Source organism: Cygnus atratus, chromosome 1 (assembly GCF_013377495.2).
Source record: "Cygnus atratus isolate AKBS03 ecotype Queensland, Australia chromosome 1, CAtr_DNAZoo_HiC_assembly, whole genome shotgun sequence".
NCBI lineage: Eukaryota > Metazoa > Chordata > Aves > Anseriformes > Anatidae > Cygnus > Cygnus atratus.
In genome coordinates, this window is record NC_066362.1 from 48,327,882 (window position 1) to 48,348,401 (window position 20,520).

The 20,520-nt window shown below is 41.6% G+C and overlaps 1 protein-coding gene across 4 annotated transcripts in view; it reads left to right on the plus strand.

Moving 5' to 3' along the window:
* The first annotated feature begins 11,591 nt into the window (after positions 1-11,591).
* Positions 11,592-20,520, plus strand: part of EEA1 (early endosome antigen 1) — a 75,551-nt gene continuing 66,622 nt past the window's right edge. For 2 of the 4 annotated variants that reach the window (XM_035551564.2, XM_035551565.2), the window contains exons 1-2: positions 11,592-11,732; positions 18,540-18,632. In XM_035551564.2, the coding sequence (XP_035407457.1) occupies positions 11,709-11,732; positions 18,540-18,632 (117 nt within the window). In that variant the 5' untranslated portion in view covers positions 11,592-11,708. Of the gene's footprint in view, positions 11,733-15,846; positions 15,866-18,539; positions 18,633-20,520 lie in introns of those variants that run through there. The other 2 variants (XM_035551567.2, XM_035551566.2) reach the window with 2 other exon arrangements.

Below are 20,520 nucleotides of genomic sequence, written 5' to 3' on the forward strand. Positions count from 1 at the left end.
AGGTTATGCTTAGCATGCTTGAGGTGATGGGAAGTTGGGAAGAGTTGATATAAATTTCATTTCAGCAACTGTATGGTTCAAATAAGAAGAAATCCATTATTGCCATTGTCCTCTTTGCCAGTTCTACCTGTAACTGTTTTTTATTTCAGAAGAGGCAATCCCCACAAAGAGCAGAATGAACAAATTTCCTGTGTACGAGCCAGGGCAACATCAGAGAGGGGTGTGCAGAGCAACTGGTTTGGCTGTTCGGGCCACTCGGCAGGGTCATGAGGACCACGCTCCGGGCTTGCTACAGGGCAGAGGAGGGAGCTGCCAGCAGCCACCTCTGGTGTCAGACTTACGCAAATCAAACCATGTCACAGCTGCATAGAAAATTCCCACATTTCTTTCTTGCATTCATGAGAAGAGCACTGCAGATGTGAGGATGTGGACAAAAGTAGCCACTATTTCCTCTCCTCTCTACATGCTAATCAGCCATGCTAATGGGACATTGGCTAATCCCTCTGGCTTTTGAATTGAGAAAAGAAATGCTCCTCTTCCCAGTAACTAATGAATCATCCCTTTTAGTACATGGCATGCATGACTGCATTGTTAAAAGCAGTCTTAATCACTCACTGAGAAAAATGATATTGATCATTTCTCCCTTTTAGAGACGTTGTTAACTGTAAGCCTCGGGAGCTCTGACTCACAGCCTGTGTGCTGCAGCAAGCCCAGAATGACTACAGTAGATTTGTAGCTAGTTATAGAAGCCCCCTGAGTCTTATTCTTTGTGTCTTCCTATTATGGCTATAATTTTGAAAGATGGTAGATTTCTTGGCTTTGTACCTTTCTAGGGATCTCTGGTCTGCAGACAGACTTGGACTGAACTTTACACCAAAGTTCAAAGAGGGGAGGTGCTTCTGGTAGGCAACTGACTTCTAGTGAGAACAGAGCAGAACAGTTCCTGAACTGGGGGAACCGTACACTCCATTTTGCCTTTAGTTTTGCACATCTGATGGACAAGCTACACGTACAGCAGTTCATCCTGCTTTATGAGCATAGGACTATGTGTCAACAAGACAGTGGAATGAGGAAAAAGAACTAGTAAGAGTACATTTAAAAGTCTTTGATGGCTTCCTGGAAAGAGGCTGAATGGATGTCAAGTGAGAAATACATTTCTGTTGTCGTTGTCTAGGAATTGCCAATGGCAGAGCAAAGTAAATAGATAAAAAATTTTCAGCCTGACAGGAAAAAACGTATCTGCTGTTGTTTCAAATATAGACAGATGTACTGATAGAGGTACTTGTGTATTCCGTGCATAGAAAATACCACACTGAAAGATCGAAGATCGTTACCAAAGCCAAATGGTCAAGTTTTCAGCTGTTGGGGAATGCAGGAATCAAGACAGCCCACATCCTCTTAAATCAGCCCTTTTGTGCATGTATATGCATTATAAGAGTATGGTATGGCTGAATTATGTTATTACGTCCAGGTTATTTATTAGACCAGGATGTCAACTTGTTAATTGCTCCACAAATGCAAAGGAAGCCCTGGGGCCTCCATGGGGGTCATGTAAGGACAGTTCTGACTGTCAGTGACTGAAAGTATGCTTGTTGTTACCAACGCTTTCTGTTATCTCCCCTAAATAGCCCTTCTCATTCACTCTGTGCAGTGACCGCCCCCATTCGTTGCCCAGTTCTGACACTGAGTGACACGCTGCCATCCTGCAGGTCCCTGCTGTCCCACTGCTGCCTTCCTCAGCTGCTGGAAAACGCAGTTTGCTTCTGCTCACAGCAGACTCTCAGGAGGCAGGAAGAGGGTAAAAAGGCAGCCGATGAACTAACAATTGCTTGTGTAACGAAAAATGCACGTGTGACAAGACCTCATTGTGTTTGAATGTAGCTGGGGGCAAAGGTGATGTGAAACAACGCTGACACAAGCGGTTGGGGTGGAGATGCCTGGATGCTGCACATGATGTTTGCTCGCCCGTGCTGTCTGGTAGGCTGAGGTTGGTGACACGGCAGCCCAGTGATTTGTTGGGCACTGTTCAACTGTCTCAACTTTCTGTAACAAACGAGTGCAGGGCACAATATCCTCAGTCCCTCAAGTCCACAGCAAAGAGGTCTCTTCAAAGGGACCAAGTTCACCCACAATGACTAACGGCCTTTTATTTTCTCAGCAGGCCTTTCTGGCAGCTCCATCCCCGCTCTCTGAGGAGAAAGAACAGGAGGCACTCAGTCCAGGACCGGTTCAATATAGGATAAGGATCCACTTGCATGCTGCCCAGATGCCGTTGAGTATTTTTTATTTGCTGCTGTGAAACATCAGCCATAAAAATAAGTGTAGGCTACTCATTAAATGCAAATTGCTAAAGACAATGGGGAAAAACAGAGAAAAAATATCTCCAGATAAATGGCATGCTAAAAGGTACTCAATAAAGGCACTAGTTCTCATCATGTGGTCTTCTCTTTGAGTTGCGCTGGTAGAGGTGGAAGGGTGAGGATGGCTCAGAGATCCCGTGCTTTAGCCGGGACCCCTGGGACACATTTGCTCAATCTGTATATCAGGCAATCATAGTTTTCTTTCAGCATCTTTGCTTGGCATTGGATGATTGGATTTTTGTTTCTTGGGCTGCCTTTGCTTCAAAAAATTTCTGTCTAAGAAATATCCTTCGCTATATGGCATGGAAATGGGATTTATCTAGTGACAGTCTCACTCCCCTTGCGGGTTGCCTGATGGACGTTGTCACTGGATGGAGGCATGCTGTCATGGGGGAACAGCCCCCAGGATCTGCCCTCGTTCAGCTCTCAGACATAACCCACCATGGATGAAGCAGGTGTTCCCAGTGGTACCACGAAGAAAGAAATGACAGAGGGAGCCTCTGGAAGAAGAAAGAAATGGCTGGAGGATACCTCTGGAGCAAAGCACAGAAGCCCCAGACGCCTGCCCCAGTGACCACAGGCTGACAGAGGTGTTGTGAGGTCTGACTGCCCTGTGGGTGCAGAAGAGTGTAACTGGTAGAGCCACAAATCCCAGCCATCCTCTGTGGTCAGTGAGAAATACCAAATAGTAACTGTGCAAAGTTCCAGCCTCTACATAGCTTTCTCTCAGTAGAAAATAACCTGGCTCTTGGCAAAGAAAAATGGACCGACCTGTTTTAATCATCTGTAAATGTTTTCACGATGCAGCGACAGTTACAGTAGCCAGCACTTGTTCTTTGTAAGTAGGGTAGCAGATGTCAGGAAACCAACATCTTTAATAACAATCTGCAATGTGATGTTTGAATTCCTGACTGCAACTTCAGCTTAAGGTCTCTGTAATACTCCTAAAATACACTTCCGGTTAGTAACGTCATTCAGCACCATCCTTTCTGCTCAGATCTGAGAGTACTTTTTAATACTTGCTTTTTGTTACATTCATAAAAATAGTAATTAAGCATCAATGGGTCCTTTATAACACAAGACTCTTGGATCACTTCACTAAATTACTCAGTACAACTAATTGCCCAGCACTTCACAAGGCCCCATTTCTGTTTCAGCGGCCTTCTCTGCAACCCCCCAGTGAGACTGAGAAAGGTCCCCATCTAGTATCCCAGTACTTAAGGTGTAAGATTGTGACTCTCAATAGACTTGAGCTTTTTCCTCCTAGATCCCATACATGTCTATGGGCAGGCCCAGGCCTTCTTGGAAGACCTCAGAACTAGGCCTTGGGGTCACTCTGGTTGCGACACTCACCCAGGCCCACTGCTGTGGCCTCACACAGTCTGTGACATCTACATGTACGTACTATCTGGCTTTCCACGAGAACAGAGTCCTGAACAATGTTCCTACCTAACAGAGACCCCAGTCCTTAACGGGGATCAAAAGTCAGGTTGACCGGAAAAGCCCTGAATCACGTGTAATTGTTCTTTTCCCTTAGCGTGGACTGGAATATTGATTTGAAGGAATATTGACTGAGGTCAGAAGTAAAACTCTCACTGTCTGCAAGGAATCCAAGAGGCCTGACTTAAATATCTGACACCTATTGAAAGATTTATTTGAATGCCTTGAAAAGAAACACTGAATGCCTGCTCATCGCTTCTGCCTTGGGCCAGGCTATAAAATGGGTGATCTTTCTAGACTCACTGTGGACATCATGTTGCTGGGTAGCTGACAAATAACATACCAGGAGACGACCCTCACCTTCATCCTAAAGACAAATGACATTTTTAACCTTATATGTTTGCAACTATGCTGTTATTATAGTTTCAAGGTTTGTGATTATAGTAGACGGGCTTAAAAGGAAGGATTTTTATAAAAATAAGAATTGTCCTGAAAATCTCAAACTCAAATTTCTACCAAAAAATTCATTGTTCTTCATTATTCTTTATGGGAAATCTCTATATTTGATCAGAAATTTCTAATATGAATAAAATATGCCACCTTCAAACAGCACACCTGATTTTCCATTTCTTGCTTCTCCAAATCACCTGGCGAACTCAACAAGAGATTTTGGTGTTCTAATCACATATTCTAGCCAGTTAAACCACCACTGAGACATTTTGCAGGTTGGATGGTTTTAATTGTTTTTTCAATCTTTAATGTTAAAAAGATCTTTTCTTTAGAATATGCTTTTTCTTGATTATTTGGTTCATAAACATTTTTGAGGCAGAGACTGACCATGCTATAGACTTCTACAGTATATGATATCCAGTTTTGGAAGAGCCATTTTAGTATCATTACAATGCCAAGCAGTAAATAAGGAGTGAACACTTCTTTTCTGAGCGTATGTATCAATGCCATTCCTTCAAGTGTTCTCAAGAATCATCTATTTCTCTTGCATTGCTCTTGCTATTAGAGCTATCTAACAGCCATTCAAGAAAGGACAGGTATGGAGGCCAGGCCACTGTTCCATGGGGTGGTAAATCTGGCTTCAGGGTACTTAAATACAGATCAGAAAAGTTACCAGCACAAATTATAAAAAATACAAGTCTGGTGCAAACTCATCCCACCTAATAATTTAACATTGTTTTAAAGCAGTAGCTTTTTTTTTTTCTGGCCAGCTTTATAATGGACATGATGATTTAAATTTATTTATTTATTTATTTATTTATTATTTTTGCTTGCAATCAACTTATAGTAAGCTAAAAGTATAAAACTTCTTTAACACTACATCCCACACTCCTGGTAGTTCAGAAGAAACAGTAGCACATTGGTGCATGCATATTTGATTCAGATTAAAATTGTATTGTCAGTTGACCCAGTAATGCATATAGCTGGCATTAATGAAAGGAAAGCCTCAGCTGTTGAAGGGCTGATTCTTGAGAATGATGTAGCATTTCATCATCCCACAGGAAATGCATTTGTTACTTTTCCCTTCATTGATTCCCAGTGCCTGTTTGTCCTAGGCTTTGGTAAACACTCTTAATTTTTCATTTGTAAATTAGCATTTTTTTTTTTCCTTCCCCCCCAAACTTTATGTAGTGTTTATGAAATTGCAAAACTTACCTGCTGTATGCCAGGAAAGGCAGATCAAGAATGAAAGGTCCACTTCATTATTCTTTTAGCACGCACATTTTAACATTAAAAAAACAAAAAGGATTAACTAAGAGATTTTTAATCCTGCTTTGCTTATTCCCATCATTCTTCTCATCTAAATCATTACTACAATTGCTACATAGACAGGTTTGGCTAGTACTGCAAGAAAATCAAGGGTTGGTCAGCAGGGCTTTTAGCAGTGTAACACTGTGCAGCTTAAAAATAGCATTTTGGATCCTAGATGCAGTAAATTTCTAACAAAATACAAATTCTGAAAGACTTTGAGAGGTTAAATTTATAATAATAGATGACCATTAAGCATTGTGTGGTTACTCTAAGCCTGTAGGAGTATTTGTTTATTGTTTGAAAGCCTGGAAACCTCCTTTTAGAGTTAAATTTTGCCCTCTGTATTTAGCAGCCTCTACTCTGACCATTTAAAAATATTTAACTGAGCTGCTGATGCAATGCATGTACACAGTGACACCCAACAAAGCCAACATTTATTGCAACTGCTTACTTACAAAGCCATGAACAAATCATGCATTAATTTTCAGAGAGAGTGAGGACAGTGTTTGAACCAGTGCTATATGGACCTCCATATATTTAGAAAAAGCTTGTTATTATATTTGGTTAATTTTGTGTTTGAAAACTATTGCAGACCTTCAGCTTTTTTTTTTTTTTTTTGCAATTATTCAGAAGGGTTATCAAAACAATGCACATAACCATTATTGCAATCTTTATACATCACATTGAAAATCCATCTTCTGTTTCAGCTACAAATAAATGAGTCCTAGTAAGATTAATGTAAATGATCAGTCGTACTGGCATCCCCTATAATCTGCATAACTAAGAGCTCCCCTGATTATTTCATTTGGAATTTTAAGTATTTTGCTGAAAAATCTTTGAAATAGCCTCAAGCATTCCTAGAATAATGGAGAATAATAAGCTTGTGTCTAACATCCTAAGAAAGAGAAATTATATACATATATGCGTATGTATAAATATATATAAAAGCACATACCAAAGTGAGCAGGTGAGTAAGCCCAAAGAATGTGTTCTTTAAAATATTTATGTTTTACTCTGCAGTGGAATTCCACCAATCCCCTTTCTTTTTCCTATTTATCCATTTTCTGTGCCATTTACTTGAAAGTGCCTAGGAAACTTGCCAGCAAGAGCTAACATCTCTTTGAAGTAACAGAATGAAGGATCAGAATGTCATGGTATCACTGCAGCTTTTTAGGGTGGAATTTGGAAGTCTTTGTTTTGTGGCACGCTTTCAACTTCATGCAGAATACTTTCTTAGCTGAGGCATTTGGCAGAGTGCTCTGCATGACTCAGCAGCAGATCTCCATCTCAGATTTTGATCATATTAATATCAAGTTTATTTTTTACATGAACTCATACATATTTATCATTTGAGCTCTCTTTCATGCTGCTGGGCTTTCTCTTGTTCCAATGCCTCTCTCTCCAGCTACTCCAGCAAAGCTACAAGGCATACTCCACACAGCCATCCAGTCCTGGGGGATGGGAAAAGAAATCAATTACTGCAGCCTTTTTGTTGTTGTTGTTGTGAATAGAGATAATTCTATTATTTCTGTCTTTAATTTGGGTTACCCGTGGAGAGCAGCGCAATCCTACTACGTTCAGGTTCTGTAACACCAGGTACAAGTCTGGAAGGCTGTTGAATTTGTTATTAATGCTAGCCATGCAATCTTTCTTAGTACACCCACTCGTTACTCATGCAAGTAATTGCACTGATTTGAAAGAGGCTTTCTGTAGCACTGGACCTGGCCTGTAGTCACCTCTTTGTTACAGACTTCATCACAGATTCAGCCTGACTCTGAAGAAGCTGAGGAAACACTCACCCTGGCACATGCAGGCTGAAGTACTGATGCTCTGGCCAGCTTCTTCAGTACCTCAAGTTAAGAACTGAAGAGCCATTATTTTTCTCTGTAGAGGGAAGGGAATGGGTCAGGAAAGACTGATGAGGAGTCTGAACAGCCTTTAATCACCCTAGACGTTTTGCCTAGCTCCTTAGGGAAGAGGGGACTTGTGTGTCTTTCAGCTTCCTTGCCTCTGCTCCCCACCAGCTATGGACTGACCACAGCACTTATGTCTCCTGTGGAGTGACTTTTCACCTTTATGTGTCACTTTTAAAACTGGTTTTCTTGATGTACTGTGAGTCTCCCTGATGTCTTAGCCCAACTGTCTAACACGTACTTCTCCGTATCACAAATTTCACCAAGAACTTCTGTTTTCTACCATTGGTGCCACCTGCAAGAATGACAAGTTTCAACTGGAGTTTCTCAGCAAAATGAAGAAAATATGAATTTGAACAGCACTCTGCATAGTTAGTTTGCAAATATTTTTAATGGGAGACAGGAGTAACAATAGCTGAAATGTTCTTCAGGGTTGGTTGTTCTTCCTAGATTTTCATTTGTCCAGCCATGTTCTTAAATGACAATTCTCAGAAGGTGTTTTGATGGAATGGTGCTTTGATTTAGGAATACACATATCCCTAATTTTCTATGGAATACATGCTTCTAAACCACTTGGGGGAATTTGCACATTCCCGCTGTTTCTCCTGGTTTCTACAACGTTATAAGTTACAATGTACTACTCACCCATGAATTACACTTCTGCACTTACAATGCTTCCTTCCTTTTCTAGTCACAAATTTACTAACTTAATCTGTTTATGAAATGTTATATACTTAACCTACACATATATTTTTTGCAAGTGACTGAAATAGTGTGGCAAACCACTCCATGATGCTGATCTAGCATTTTAGAACCCAAACTCCAATTGACAGGTTTTCTAAATCATTGAGGACTGAATGGAAGATGGTGGCTGTAAACTTTATCTGTATCTGGACTCCTTGGCTGCCATTTCATAAACATGTACAGTAGTTGTACAAACATTATAAACAATTTCCAGAGCTAACAAATTTGTTGTGTTTATTTGTTTTAAGTACTTTAAAATAAAAGACTTAATGTGACCAATAATTTCCATATTGTAAGTTGTTTTTTTTTTTAATATATATATTTAAACTCTGTGTAGAATCCATTTTTTTTCCCATTACCTCAAACATGCATTTGTTGGAGGTGCTTGGGTGAGGAAGATAAAGGGGAGGTTATGGAAACTTTTAATCTTTGAAGACAGATGGTTGGCAAGTTTTTAATACTCTTAATCTTTAATCTTATTATTTGTCTTTGCCTGTTCCATGGTCTGTGATGTGGATTTTTAACATATTACTTTTACCTGCTAGCCATTATGGTTTTTAACATACAAATCCTTTAAACCATCTGTTTTGTGCATTCAACTTAACTTCATAGAGTTCAACCTGAAAGGAAGAGCCTCATAAAAAGATGTGTGCAAATCTGAGACACTTGTTGAAAATACATGAACAGCATACAGTGACAGTCAAAAATGTACAACTAAAGAGCTAGGAAGAAAAAGAAAAAAAAAGAGAGACTTTCTAATGCCTTTTATAAATTGGAAACTTGAAGGCAATGTCTTGAAAAATGTATACTTTACTAGTGCAGCACGTCATGAACCCAAATGAGCTAGTGACCAAGAGATTTTGAGGTCAGGAACCTGACATAATTGAAAACAAACATCTGTATAAACCTTGATAATACGTAGGACAGCAGCCCAGAATCTTTGCAAATTTATAGACCACAGGTCTAAGGTAGTGTATGTGATGTTGACATTATCACACATTTTCCCTATCATTTTGTAGAACATGATGTTGGCTCCTTGTGCCCCTCAGGGATGGCAGAAGATTACATGGGCATAGTGTCCTGTGTGCCACAAACCAGGAATCATTGCTTTCATTTGGCTATATGCGTAGCCATAAAACCAAAAACAAAACCATAAGAAAAGGCAACTCTCTGTTCGAATGTCTGTGAGGTGCTACTGCATGCTGGGCCATTCTGAATACTGGTTATACAGTCAAAAGATTTATTTTGATTGTTTGCTGAAATAAAGGCCTGCCGGGTTCTGCAGCTAATGGTATGCAAGAGGTTGATGTGAGTTCAGATTTTAAGTCTTTGACTTCTGTTCAGAGGATGAAGTACCAGCTTCCAGCTGGAATGTCCATGAAAGTCTTTGCCATGATCCTGGTCCAAGACTCTTTTTGTCACCAATGAACTCCATAAAAAGGCACCAAACCCCTCACAGAGTTTATGAGGTTGGATGAAACGAAAATTTGCAACTCCCATGCCCGCGGACATAAACCATATTCAAACAGCATGAGAGTGCTGCACCTATTAATTCATAAGCATTACTATACATGTAATAATTAAAAGCAAGGAATTCCACTGGAAACAGAACTGATGAATTTTTTTTTTTTTCCCCTACACGTCTGCCCCAAGGGTGAATTCTTACGTGCATTCTTGGTATTTAGCAAAGGCAGTCAAGCTGCAGTCTTTCCTTTACAAGGGGAAATCAGTAGGGTCTCTATCCTTTCTGGTTGGCTGTTGAAATTTGTAGGAGCTCTGTACCTTTGAGCCTCATTTGGCTCTGTCATATTTGATTGAAATTGGCCATTGGATTCAGAAGTCACTGAGGGAATGGACAGGGAGACAGATGTGTATGTTCACACAAACGTCCACACAAAGAAACGATCATGCATTTCCTTGCACTACTCATCTGAGAAAATCCTTCTCTGATGGACACTTTTCATTAGTGTCATCAAATTTCTGTCACCTTTCTCTGAGGATGGAAGAAATGCTAACTTGGGAGAGTAAAAAATGAGCCGCTTAAGTTACCTGGCATGGCGAACTGAGCACTCCAGCAGTTCATCATCTAAGTTGCCAAGTGCTCTTGTTGAAATACCTAGTAAAGGGAGTGACGTATTAAAATTTGCAGTCATTTTGAATAGATTTAGAGTAAATGTCTGCAGCTTGGCTAGACGTTTAAGTAACTGTACAGCTGTGCGTGAACAATTTTGTTCCGATTGTCAATCCCAAGCAGAAAATTCAGAAACAGATCTAATTACCATATAGTACAGCAAATGTTAAAGCTCTTTCAAACTGTGGACACAGAAATGAAAATGATCTGATGGATGTGACCAAAGAAGTCACCACGCAGCAGCTGAAGCCACCACCACCTCGGTGCGTGCCCTTAACCTGCCCCAACTGAGGAGGAACAACAGCAGGGAACACACTGGCACCTGGAGCCAGAGAAAACTCAGTTCAAACACGTAATGCTACGGTGCCTCAAGTGTTAAGCTGCTGCAGCTGAATCCTTCCTGTCCTGTGCTCATAACTCATGCTAACTCTGTGGAGTTTAGAGTACTTAGAAATGTCAGCTTTTGAGTGGAAAAATGTTTTCAATCTTTGTATCACAAGTGGCATTTAGTATTTTCTATGCTCAGGACAGTGTATCATTGATCAGGTGTATTATTGGTCATGACCCTATGCCTGGCATCACATATGTAAAAATTGCAGCTTTAGAACAGGAAAGGAAATTATAAACGTGTTCAAATATATTCTGGAGGCTACTGGTTTTGTAGCAGCTCTCCTGCCAAAAGCCTCATACAGGTTTTTGCCTCAGCACCAATAAGCACAGGCTCTGTCTTGATAGAACCACTCTTTTTCAGCTATTTTTGTTTTAGGGTATGTGTGTGTTGGCCATAGTGCGTGTAAGCGAAGTATTAATTGCTGGTATGTTGTAAGGGGTTATGTGACCAGGCAGCCTCTCCAGGCTCTAAGGCAGCACGGGGCCATTCAGAATGCAGTCCCCAGCGGGTTTGGCTCTGTAAGTTATCCAAAGGAGCGCGCTGTGACAGGGTTTAAGTCCTTCAGCGCAGCACGTCCCTGCCGGGAGGGCCGGGGCGGCGGGGAAGGCCCGGCCAGGCCAGGCCGGGCAGGGCGGCACCGTGCCCGGCAGCTGCTCTCCCGGCGGGGCGGCGGCGCAGGGCCCCGGGCGCGGCTCCCGGTCCCCGTGGGGCAGCGCCCCACGGCCCGTGCTCTCCCTCCGTCTCTCCCCCTCTCCGCCCATCCCCGAGGCGGGCTGGGCCGTGCCCTGCCCGGCGCGGCGCGGTCCCGCCCCGGCGGCTGCTCCGCCTCCCGGGCCGCGGCGGCTGTCACGGGGCTCGGGGCCGCGCCGGGCTCCTGCGGGGCGGGGGCGGCGCTGCGCGGGGCCCCGCGGCTTCCCCTCGGCGTGGCCGCCACCGCGACCGCCCGGCGGCACCCGGGCCCCGCCACCATGTTCAGGCGGATCCTGCAGCGGGTAAGGCGCCCGGCGGGGAGAGGCGGGGAGAGGCTCGGCTCGGCTCGGCTCGGCTCGGCTCGGCTCCTACGCTTCCTGCTGCCGGCCGGGCTCGGGGCGGGGGACACCGGCCCGGCCTGCTTGGCCGCCGCCGCTCCCTCTCCTGCCGGCCTGGCGGCGCCGCGGGGGCGGCCCCGTGCCGAGCCGTGCCGGGTCGGGGCCTGCCCGCCAGGCGGGGGCTGCGGGTTCCCCGCCCGGCCCTGGGCAGAGGCCGCGGCTCCGCCGGAGGCTCCCGAGCCGCCCGCGTCCATCTTGCAGCTGCCTGTCCGCCCTCCGCGATCCTCGGAGCCGGCTTCTCCCGGGGAGCCCCGCTGGCCGCACGGCGTGCCCCTGGGCCGAAAGGCTCCCCGGGCGTCTGCTGGGGAAGGCTGGCGTGCTTTCCTCGCCTGCTGCAAGGATGAGAGGGTGCTGCTTTGTTGCGGAGGGGAGGAAAGTGCATCGCTGCGCGCACCGCTGGCTCCTGGCGTGAAGCACGTGTCCCAAGTTGTCTGCTCTGTTCTGCCTCAGTGGGTGAAGGTTGCCCTTGGTGTGTTGGGAGCTTAGCGTTTACAAGGAGGAACTTCTTGAAATCTGGTGGAAAGACGTACCAGCGAGCAGGGAAACCTCAGTATCAATCTAATTAAATACCGTTGGCGTTTAACCAGGTGTTTGTTGGTTCTGAGACATAACGGGCTTTTGAGGAAAGCTTATGTGATGTACAAAACACCTTGGTACAAGGGAAGTTTGCCTCTAAGTGTAAGTTTAGCTAAAAACCGAAAGTCGGTATAAAAGTTTTCAGGTATTAGGAACAGCCATTTTCACTGAAAATTTTAAACAAATAACCGTTCCCTAGTGGTTCCCAAAATTACAGGATTATAGTAGAGCCAATTGCTAATAAAGGTGAAACAAAGATGTCCCAAAATAAATAGGGAAATGGCAAAATTTGTAAAGGTGTTTTGATTGGTGCAAATAACTATGCTTTTAAAAAATCCCTCTTTCATAAAACGCCTAATACCCTTACAGTAGAAGTAGTGATTGTACACATAACCTCATACGTACCTTTTTGACCCACAGTCTGCAGTTGGCAAAGTGGGAAAATAACTTCTAATGTGCTTTGGTGCTAAAAGTGAGCCTTTGGTTGCTGTCAAATTTGCGCACAGAGAAAATAAGTATTAAAATCTTTCCCATCTCAGAGGCAGTGATTTGAAAGCCAGAGGATCCTCCTCTTGGTCCTCACTTGTGTGTCATTAATGTAACTGGCTGAAAGAGAAAAAACAAATCCTTGAAAAACCAATCCTTGCAGTCACTGAAACATAGTTTCTTATATAAGTCTTTGGTTTATTATTTACTTGTAGGCAACAGGTAAACTTCTCCCTTACGTTTCTCTTTTTGTAGTTCAGAGATTGGCATCAAGCTGGAAAGGAGGAAGACAAAGACTAAAAAGATGCTGTTTGTAGTTTCAGTCACTTACTTGACATTCTGGTTCCTGATGTTTTGAAACGTCAGATACTTCTTTTTACACTCTTCCTGTTGCCTGATGACCTTTTTATTTCCTCCACAGTTGTAATTTTTGTTTTTAGAAGAATACCCTCAGTAACTTGGGCATATTTCTAAAACAGAAAGTATTATGTACTTGTTACTACTGAACATCACTCAGTTTCTTTTTGAAGTTAGTACCTCAATGCTGTCTTGAACCAGGGCCTCCTTTTAGGTCCTTTCCCTGCAGGCTCTTCCTACATTTTATGCATTTTCAATGTAATATCTCAAAGATCGATCTGTTCTGTGTGTTTGCACTGTAAAAAAAAGTCTAGGAAAAAGGTAGTCTTTCCTGAAAGAGATCTGTGTGGAATGACTGACAGACAACTTTCCTGTCCAGATATTTTGATTTTTATCAGCCCTACTTACACGTATTCCGTGGAGAGCTGTCTGATTATGTTCAGCTCCAAAGGCCCTGCGTGGCCAGTGCTTCCCCTCCCAGTTGTTCATTTACTGGTGGAGCGGGTGACTGCTGCCTCTGGTCTGCTGAAGCAGAGAGCAGAGCCCACTTCTTAAATTCACCAGATACCAAAACTTGAATGGGGGCGAGCATTTCTATAGGGAGGGTGCATTTATTTTCAGTTGGTGGAAAACTAATTACTTTGGCCTTCTTCTCAGCTGTCCTCCCAGCTCTCATTTTGTGGTGAAGTATGCCTCTGTTGGGCCAGCGTGACTACTGTTTATGTTAGTGTTTGCCTTAATGCTTTGTGTTTAGCAGGCTATCTGTACCTGTTAGCCACTGTGCTGTGTTTGGGTGGTAAGATGCTTTTGTTCTGTTTGTAACACCGCTTGGTACGCTTAGGTTCTAGGCGGGTTTTGCAGGCATTTCTGTATCTCAAGTAGCACGGTTGCCTTTTCTCTTGCTCCATCCTCAGGACTGGAGATACTGACGTGTCCGGGGTGCATTGAATCTCATACAGTGCCTATAATTCTCTTTGTTATGTTTATAATTACAGGGCTGGCGTGTTTCCTTGGGTAGGCGCTGAGCCGTGGCTGTGCTGGTGCCCTCGCACAGGGTGGTGGGGAGGCCTGTGCCTCCCCTGGGCGTGAGGCCTGCTCCGTGGGACAGGTCAGGCGGCGTGGCGAGGGGAAGGCTTCGTGCCCCCCGAGCATGGGAGGCCTTGCCTTTAACGCAGCCGAAAAACGGCTGTCACGCTTTTGAAGAAGTAAACACTACTACTGTTCTGTACCACAGTGTACTCTGACTCTGGCATGCGTGCTAATTACTTTTAAGTGACGGTGTTATCAGGTGTGCTTAATTAGATTTACAGTGTTTCCAGAGCTGAAAATCTCCTAGGGAGGCCTTGAAAAGATGCTGACTGCAGAACATTATTTTGAAGTGTGAAGTAGAATCTATCCAAATAAAAAAAACCTTATTGGGAAGCTTCTGCAGAGAAAAAAATATTTTGAGTTTGTTTGGGCTATAATGTCTTTAAGGACAGACAAGAGCAAAACAGAGGGATGAAAAATGCACTGAAAGTTGTTTAATACCAAAGGCTTTGGCTGTCTTATCTTTTTGTTCTTGCATCTTGCTAGTTGCTTCAAGACCTTAATAGGTTTGGGCAGCAATACCCCTATGTAGTATTTAAACCTGTGTTGGAAAAACTGTATAGATCTATATTTGTTAAGGCATTCTTGAGGCTTAACGTATTTTTCAAAGGTTTAATTTATTCTGAATTTAAAACTGCTGAAAGAGCTTCACAAGTGAATGGAACGTCGCTATAGACAGATAAATGACTGTGCAAAAATGAGATGGTAGAGATCCATATTTATACTCTGTCATTTTAATGTGTTAACTCAACTCATTCATTATATAATTTTCTATTCCTTTACAGAAAACAAGCTGCACTCGTCTTGCTTTCTGTTGTTAATGATGTTTCTTTATATTAGCTTGCAGTTTGGAGAAAACAGAGAACAACATTATGAAGTTTAGCATGTCATTTCCACAGCTATAGCGCTACCAGTAGAAATGCATGCTTCTCAGCAAAATAAACAAATAGAACTTGGACAACTAGGAAAGAAATGTGTTGGGTTAGAGACTAATTTTGCGTCAGTCTTTCAACTCCATGTGTGGCTTTAGGGATCAAATGTTAGTTATGTTAAAATACATATACAGAAGCCTGTGTAATTCATAACTCATTTTTCTGCTCCCCTATATAGCCCAGAGTTTTATTAAGTAAAGAATAAGAAAGGTAACTGAAAACAGAGAGCATCATCCTGGGTGTTTCCCTAGTTCACAAAGTCTGCGCCCCATTTGGTATGTTGTTCAATGTGTTATTTATTTTTTTAATGGAACGTGGTATGGCAGTGGTGTGGGAGCCAAGCTTAAACATGTTTCTGAACGTATTTAGTCATGGGGTGCTCAACAGAAGGAAAAACAGTCCCGATGTTTCAATCCTCCCATTCTTTATTTGTCTGTCGAAGGACGTTTAAATTATAGTACAGCTTTAAAGGATAAGTTAGTTGCATTTATGGTCTTGGTCTCCATAACATCCTTCCAAATTTGTATTAAATTTTTCTTGACAGTTTGTATTACTTATCAGATGGATGCTGTGGTGCCTTTCTCCTGATGTGGAAAGGTACTTAATGACCTTTTTCCTTCCCACCCTTCTTCCTTGTGCATGCCACTCAAGAGAAGTGTACTAACCTTTCTAAATCTAGCTTTGAATCATGCTTTCTGTTTTAAAATGAGCATGTTGTGTTTTTTTTAAAGCGTTAAAAGGATTTTACTAGGTACTGTTTAGTAATTTCTGTCTCTCATATTACATCTAATGAGACAAACCATGCAGCGCCTTTTAGTGTGATTATAGCATGTCTGAGGTGTTTCATAAAGCAAGTATTTTAATCAACCTTATAGTAATAATACTGTAATATAACATCTTTCATCCTGAAGGTTGTAATAATCTCCAATTTGTAGTGCTAAAACTAGCAGAACTTAATATGCAAATCTCATTGTGAAACGCAGTTCTGTCACGCGATAGCTGATGAACTATGTGCTATAGTGTTGTATAAGAAGTTACAATATAAAGTGAAGAAAATGTTCTTCTGTCTTAGTTGTCACAGAAGGTTCTTGGTTTTGGGAAGAAATGATTCATTCACTATACTGAAAGCGTGCTGTCAGGTATTGCAAAAGCAGAGATATATTCTGTCTGCCTCAATAGACGGTCAGACCATCTGTTACTCTCATTGTCCAGGGAAACTTTTATTCAGTTTCCCTCTTCTGCTGTCCGAGGCTAGGTATGTAAAGGTATATTCTTCAGTTTTTGGAACTGAAGAGAGGAGCTAAAGGCTTCCATTTGTTGTAAAGGATTATTGCAGAAGTGCATAGCTGTTAATGCTGACGCGTTCTCATCCCATTTCTACGTGTGGATATAGATATTGGGACAGATAGGGGTTCAATTTCTCAGCTTTCTGGGGGACAGAGGATCCTTTGTAGCTAATTGCCATACAAAATTCTTCTTATTGTGCTCAGATTTTTAAAGCCTTTTGAAAAATTCTTATCAATAAGAAACTGCTTCTAAGGTCGTGAAATTTCAGCTCCTTTATGGGAGAAAGCTGTGGCACTTGACTTAGTCATGTTCCTTTATGTAGACGTGTATATACATCCTCTTTGGATTTGTTGTCCTCGCACAACATGGGTTCACAAATGCGGTCCAACCTCCTGCTGCGGGCAGGCTTGGCTGCGAGGTCAGAGCAGGCCGCTAAGGCCTGTCCTCTCTGTGAAGAAACTTTTTCTTATCTTGAGTGGGAACCTCCCATTTCAGTGATGACCCCAGGAAAGACCAGAATGAGGAGAGATGTTCTCGTCATTACTGTCACTAGCTCCCGGTAGCTTGCTTTTGTCACCCCTGCTCACTTCCCTTTAGTCAGTCTACGGAGCCGTTCTAAAATTTAACAGTATCTCACTGGGTATGAAGTCCTTAATCAGCAAACTTGACCTTTTTGTTATGTTTGTTTGATTACAAGGCTGTAGTCTTTATAAGAGTTGAAAAATAGAACCTTCTTTACAAAGCACAGCAGGAAAATGTACCTCAGTTTCCAAGTACAGAACAGCTTTCATGTTGTAGGTATGTTGTAAATCAGACTGATTTGTCTGAAAAGAAGGGATATATTCAAGAAAGATAATCCTAAAACAAAATTTTGGAGACACCAAGGTTTAGAAACTAAAACTATTTATCAAATTCTGTTCCTCTGTCTGTGGATTTCAATCTCAATATTTAAAATTCTCTGTCTTTAATCCCCCTACATTAAATTAGAAGTTCCTTTATAACATTACATGTATTTCCAGATGGGCTGGAAATGCTGAAGTGGCATTACTTCATCCCATTTTCAGTTGTCATCATGGAATTAGATAATGAACTTTTGTTCTTTGTAGAAACTAGGATTGAGTATCAGTATTAAGATAATTTATTTACCAGTGTTCGCTTTACGAATGCTAAATCTTCTGTCATTGGTCAAATGGTGGAGTTGTGGAGATGAGTAAGAGAAGTTAAACTTAATTTAAAACAAAGTTAGATTTAAATAAGGTTTATAAGCAGTGATCCATCCATCCAATTTTTGAGTCAAGTAGTATTTCAAATTTATCTGGAATTTATTTTCTCTAAGTCTGTGGTTTCAGTCAGTAATGTTTTAATTTCCAGCATATTCACGGGAATTTATTTTTGTAGGTTGTCTTACTGATGACATGGTTTAACTTAACCATAAGCTTGACGCTTGATTTTTTTTTCTACTTCAAATTACAGCACTAGTGTACCTTCATGTCTGCTTATCGTACCAGCAGGGTCCTTGCTCTTTAATTTTCTTTAGTTTTTTGTCTTTGAGGTTGTAGATAAGTTGTCAAGAAGGCAGTATGGTGTTGCCGGTTCTGAAAATGTTTAGTTTGTAATTTCTTGTGTTCTGTTTGATAGAGAGACCTAATTCAACATCAGAATGAGTGATGTAAGGGCAGACTTTAGCTTAATTCTTTGTTTTGTGTTGAGCGTTCATAAGAGGAAGTGAGTTAAAATCCTGGCCTTTGCATTTGGTGTCTTCTTGTTGTATGATATGTTGAGAGTCTTGGATACAAGCTTTGTTGAAGTGTTGCACTGAAAATTAGCTAATTGGTTTGTCAGCTTGTTCATTTCATTACTTTTGTGGAGGGAAAATACTTCTCTGTTTTAGTAAATAGAAGAGAGGCTTTTCCACAAGTTGCATACCATGCTTTGTTAAATGCAGTCGGCAGACATTCATCTTCCCCTCCCCTTTCTCTTCCAGACTCCAGGCAGAGTTGGGTCTCAGAGCTCTGATTCTGATTCATCTGCCGCACCAGGAAATGCTGTGGATGTGAACAATGAAGGCTCCTCCGAGGTACTGTGCGCTGACGTGGAGTTGGAGTTGTAAACCTTGTTTCTCGGGTCCACGAAGTTGCTGGGCATTCCTTTTGATGCCATACCTCAATAACAGCTGTACGAAGTAAATACTAGCACGTGTCATTGCCTAAGAATAGGTCCTTATTTAAATAAAAAGTGCGGATAGATGACATAAATGTGTGACTTTTGATTAAATTTATCTAAATGGTCACAAGCAATCTTTCCTGTAATCATAGAGATGAATTATTAAAATTAAAAGCAAGGAGACATCAGCTTAACACTCCTAATTTATAAATGTTTTATGAGTTTGGAAAAACAAGGCTCAACATTTTTACACACTTATAATTCCTTTTCACCTTGCTTGTGCTAGCTGTAATGTATATTGGAAATTTCCTTCTCCATGTGAAATATCAAATGTGTTGATTTTTGTCTGGTTTTCATTTCAAAAAGCTACCAGTTACAAGTCCAGTCTATTTTTTTAATGTGTTGTATGCCACGCTTAGCCAGCAGAATAACTTGTTATTCTTGCTTCAATCCAATATTACGATGTCTTTAGATTTACAGTGTTGTCAAATATTAACTTTTAAAAATGCAAGCTGACTTCACTGGCTGTTGAAGCTATTTTGTGCTAACACAGCTTGATTACCTGGCTTGCAAATGTGTATCAAGTTTGGCATACAAATGCAGTGCAAGGTTAATTACTCCTATTACAGCATTAAGGGAGCAAAGTGCTCTTTCTTACACCGAATGAAGTGTGTGATGATTCAAATACTCCTATGTCTGTTACGATAAGTGATAAGAGAACTTTTCTCTGTACTGTTTAAAATCCAAATTGCCTTCTGTGCATCTGCTTATTTCTTAGCTCTCAAAGCCATATTACAGTCAGTATAATCAGACGTTCGTTAATTTCTTGCTGCATGTTATACATGTAATGCATTTGTGAGTTCAATTCTAGTTTGTATGCATATTTACACTGTCCCTGAAGCAAGTAAATATTCTTAATTTACAGACTAAAATCTCATTACTTTCATAGTTAACTATGGCATAAAAATATGCAATGAGATGACTGTTTCTTTCCAAAGTTTGACTAAAATTGCACAGTTCTGTTAACATGAGTGTAATATCACTGGCTGTACAGCTGGTGGGTGTCACAAGGTACCTCAGTACTAATGTGGGGTTATCTTCTTGACGTAGGACGTGCTTTAAAAGTGTTGTTGTGCCTGCACTACTACACCATTAGTTTTTCTTGCTACTGAGTTGAAACTCAAGTCAGGCCAAAGGCTGCCGTGTCACTTTTGGTTGATACTACATAACATATTAAAAAGTATTTTTTAGTTGTCAATACTTCCACCATCTGCTGCATTAGTTACAAGTAGGGTGTTCTCTTTAGCACACAATTTCAAAATCTGTTTGAAACTGAATTCTGAAGCTGGTGATGGTTTCTTATTCTCCTGAGATTCATGTATTTTGGCATGCAACTTGAGCCTTTCTCTTGGCCTTCCTTTTCCTGTGCAGCTGGCCTAAGATGTTGTCTTTCAGAGAACTCTCTCTCCAAAAGCACCTTAGCCAGGCTTTGCAGAATGTTTTCTGTCCTTCAGATAGTTACAATCCCACCTGGTTCTCCAGTATTGCATAAAACCAGAGATCTAGTTGACTTGTTTTCATTCCAATTTCTTAACTAGATTTTCTGATTTGTATTTCTGTAAGATTCAAAGGGAGAATAATTATTAAATCTGGGTAGATTCTCAGGCTTCCTATTCCCTTCAAACCTGGTTGAAATCAGTCCTGACTTTTGAGAGTTGTAGTACAAAACAAAAGGAGTGAGGAAGGTTGGTTAAATTCAAACTGTTTATTGCTCAACAAGAGAGGAAAGCTCATTTTAGTCC